The sequence below is a fragment of the Anopheles arabiensis genome, chromosome 3 (genome assembly GCF_016920715.1).
Source record: "Anopheles arabiensis isolate DONGOLA chromosome 3, AaraD3, whole genome shotgun sequence".
Classification (NCBI taxonomy): domain Eukaryota; kingdom Metazoa; phylum Arthropoda; class Insecta; order Diptera; family Culicidae; genus Anopheles; species Anopheles arabiensis.
The window spans coordinates 3,334,566-3,338,482 of NC_053518.1; the positions used below are offsets into that span (position 1 = coordinate 3,334,566).

At 47.6% G+C, this 3,917-nt stretch overlaps 1 protein-coding gene across 1 annotated transcript; it reads left to right on the plus strand.

The window, feature by feature from the left end:
* Positions 1 to 58: 58 nt before the first annotated feature.
* Positions 59 to 1,187, plus strand: LOC120903372. The gene is made up of 2 exons (XM_040312784.1): positions 59 to 510; positions 586 to 1,187. The coding sequence occupies exons 1-2, from the start codon at positions 122 to 124 to the stop codon at positions 857 to 859; spliced, it is 663 nt and encodes a 220-aa protein (XP_040168718.1). The 5' UTR covers positions 59 to 121; the 3' UTR covers positions 860 to 1,187.
* Positions 1,188 to 3,917: the final 2,730 nt, after the last annotated feature.

The following is a 3,917-nucleotide window of genomic DNA, read 5'->3' on the forward strand; positions in this document are numbered from 1 at the left end:
CAAGGAGCAATGGCTGCACTGCTTGCTTGTGTAGGTGCTGCTGGGATCGAATAACCGCGCGTTTGCTAAACTCGTTCAGTCTTGTACGCGCATCGTTCGGAAGCACTCACAACGCGCCAAAATGCGAACCAAAGCAAACGTACGCTTCCTTGCCAAAGTGGTGGACTTGACGCAACAGGATCAGCTCCTGCCAACCGTGATAGTAGAACCATCGACAGTGACGCAAATTATCGAAAGGATCAACAGCACTAACGCAAAACACGCGAAGGATGTGATGACTAATGCGACAGGGAAGGTTCACAAAGTGTACACCAAAAAGCACCAAAGCAGCGCTGGAAAGACGCCATCGTTGAAGCGCACCAAGCGGACAGTGACCGGGCGTCCGGATGGCGATCCGATTCAGCCGCCACCGCTGGCGCCAATTGGCCCGCCAGGTGGGTTGTATCGGATGGACCTGACACAGTTAATTACCCAAAAGCTGAGGGCGATGCAAGCGATACAGCGGATGAGGCACGATATTCACGGCAGTAATAGCAACAGCGGCGGTAACAACTTTGTCTCATACAATCATCATCTTCAAAACAGTTGGCCAAACCGTCAGCAGAACACGATGATGGCGCACAGTTCGTCGAACGTCTTGGGCGGCCCGTGGATGGCGCATGTTGGTGATGGCGGTGGTGCTATGCCGAACTGTTGCAGTGTTCCTGGATGCCAGCAAGCTGCCGTTTCGATCCCTACCAGTGTCCGTACCGAACTTCGAACGCCCGTAACCCACCAACCAGCGGCTGGTAGACAATTCTCAATATTCCACAGCGTGGAACTGCTGGCACAGAGCTCCTGTAGGTCAAATTATCACTAGACTTACACCTAGCGTCGTGACACAGGAATGGTGATCTCTAAAAGAGAATTCGAAAATGCGAAGTAAAAAAAAACATTCGATATTGATTTAACTTAAGACAATTCTCAATATTCCACAGCGTGGAACTGCTGGCACAGAGCTCCTGTAGGGCAAATTATCACTAGACTTACACATAGCGTCGTAGCACAGGAATGGTGATCTCTAAAAGAGAATTCAAAAATGCGAAGTAAAAAAAAAACATTCGATATTGATTTAACTTATACGATAATTACCGTACACGAAATGAATAATAAAGGAACTTTGCGAACGATTGGATAAAGTTCAATAATCTCTGCGCTTTAGATCCCATCTGGCAAATGATCATACGGTTGAAGAACAAAACAAAATCGGTTGCTAAGCTACCGCACACAATCACGACAAGTGTCCTTCGAGCAGCAAAGGGCAGAGGATACAGGCTACTGAGCGCACTTTCGGTGGTTTAAATCGGCCTATCCCCACCGTACGGTGCCGTTGTGTGAGCATTTATCTATCCCTTTCTGCATGATCTCCCTTCTATTGTTCTATTTGTTTAGTGTGTCCGAGCCCGTGGGCTACCTTTGCCACGGCGAGAGGCGACGACAACCTTTGCAACTATTCCGAAACAAAAGGGGGCAGTGAAATCAGAATTGACTTTTTCTTTGTTTCGGTCCGAGCCGAAACAACGAGGCAATATAATTTCTCCCGTGGCCCGGCCCGGAGGCACCGGCTAAAAAGATGAGTTTTGCTAATGTGTCTAAATGTTTGAGCGGTGCAAATATCGTGAAGGTCCTTGTCTCTCTCTCCTTTTCTCGCTCCCGCTATAACTATATGCCTGATGCACAGGTAGTGCCCCGGCCGCTCAGATTGCCCCTGTCCCTGCGCGTTTGGGTGCCCTTGTGTGGCCAATGTTTACATGAAAAATTAACTCTTTAAACCAAAAGGATAACACAGTGCCGTATTGCTTTGGCAAGGGGGAGGAGCAGCTGACCGGGGCTGTACAAGGGTACTGCTGTGCGGGCCGATCATGGGTATCGCAAGGGGACGTTCGATCCGCCCAACCACGGCCCAGGGCATGTAGTGTACGAACGAGCCTAGGTACAGGGGGGGTACTATTTATACGTCCATGAGGATGATAACCCACCAGTAAACCCTCTCCTGTTCTACCTGTTTCCATATGTGGTCCGGCAGTTTTCGCGCTTTTAAAGCAGCTGCCGTGGAAGAAGAACGCCTCCAAAAATGTCTCAGGTTGTGCGCTGCTGGCGTGTCCTTTTATGGTTTAACGGAAAAAAGGAGACGATTCGATCGATACCTAGTTGCGCCCTGTGGGAGGCAAAAACGGAGGGCGTTGCGAGTAAATTGAAAGACAAAGGCATCCGAAACTCGACAGGATATTGTGAGCGGACAGAAACTAAAGGTAAAATTAAATTAAAAAAATTAACACTAAATTTGCTTTAATACATATACCAAATATAATTTTTTTTTCTAAACTTTTCGCTAAGTTTTGCTCATTTTAATGACTAATTCCAACTGATCTTTCATTTAATGTATGACGATCGAGCATCAACGTCAAGTAGATTGCTGGACAAGGGGTGCTAATAATCCTTACATTTTTATTGTTTTATTAGGATTTTTTGCAACGCGTAACGTCTTTTATTGCAATTTGAATTTGAACAGTTTGAATTAGAAGCGAAACAGCGATGGTAAAATGCTAATACTGTGCTGATAAACACAGGTACAGTGGTAAAAGACAAATGGAAAACACAAGGTAGCAAAAAAAACGCCAAACGTTTACCTATCTCCGTTTTCCGAAAGGAACGCTATGGGTAGAGGGTATTCCTTCTCCTTTTTGCGCCCGTTACAAACGTGTGTCCTTCAAACAAATGTACTTACCTGTAGCTTTGGTATAAAGTTCCTGGACGGCATACCGGTTCCTCACAGTTCTGCTCGATCATTCGACGATACAACAAGTCACCATTAAGCAGCGTTTTATCCTGTGATATTCGAGCGAATTCCTTTTTTTCTCTCTCTGCGAGTCATATACAAAGTATACGATAATGTATAACCAAGCATTAAACGGCAGTGCGACGTACGGTGTCGGTTATGGTACGGAATACCACCAGCAGCAGCAACAGTACTACTATCAACAACAGCAGCAACAGGCGCAACAGGCGCAAAAACAACAGCAAATGATCGCCGGTATCATGGGCTACTATCCTGCGGAAGCCGCCGCAATGTTCTACAACCCATACCCCTACGGGCACGGACCGACGGCGCAGCAGCAGTTTGCCCAACAGCAGCAACAAGCACATCTGGACTATCAGCTTACACCGGCCCTTTATCTGCTGAACCAGCAGGCCGAGCTGCTCCAAAAGTCATTGATGAAGGGACACTCGAAGAAGTCCCCGGCCGAAGCTAGCAAGCCACAGCGAAAACAGCGCGGCCCGTACAAGCGGCGCACCAACAAGACCCTCTCGCCGACCGTCTCACCCGCCCCGGAGTTTGCGATGGATGCGGCGGAGCGCCTATCATCGTCCGATCTGTCCAGCAGCAACAGCCACAACAACCGATCGGCCGGCTCTATTCACGTCGATTTAACCAGCAACAACACCGGTACTAGCGTGGATAGTACCAGCTTCCAGGAGCTGCAACAAGAACAGCGGAAGCGTAAAAGTGACTCCTTCCTCGAGATCGATCAGCAGACCAACAAGCACAGCCGAACAATGCTCAGCCAGAAGCAGTCCATCTTCCGCAATGTGGCCCTGATGGCCGTCAGTTCCTGCACCCACACTGATCAGCGTGTACCGTTGTCGTGTTAAAGAATGTCACCAGTCGGAAGTCAAACTTACCAACAAGTGCAGTCAGTGTGTCAGTGTGTTCCTTACGTCTCCAAATGTCCGAGCTCTGGTGTGTTTGTGATGTTGATCAAACGAGATAGATCGTTGCAAGCAAAACGATCAACTTAAAATATTTAACAACTATTTACCAAACAAAAAATATATTACATAGAAATTATAACTGAAAACAAAACAACAACCCGGCG

Excerpts from the sequence above, each read along its gene's own strand:
- LOC120903372 (XM_040312784.1), top strand. The coding sequence starts at position 122 with ATGCGAACCAAAGCAAACGTACGCTTCCTTGCCAAAGTGGTGGACTTG. Across the intron at positions 511-585 it reads CAAGCGATACAGCGGATGAG|TTGGCCAAACCGTCAGCAGA; the intron begins GCACGATATTCA and ends TCTTCAAAACAG.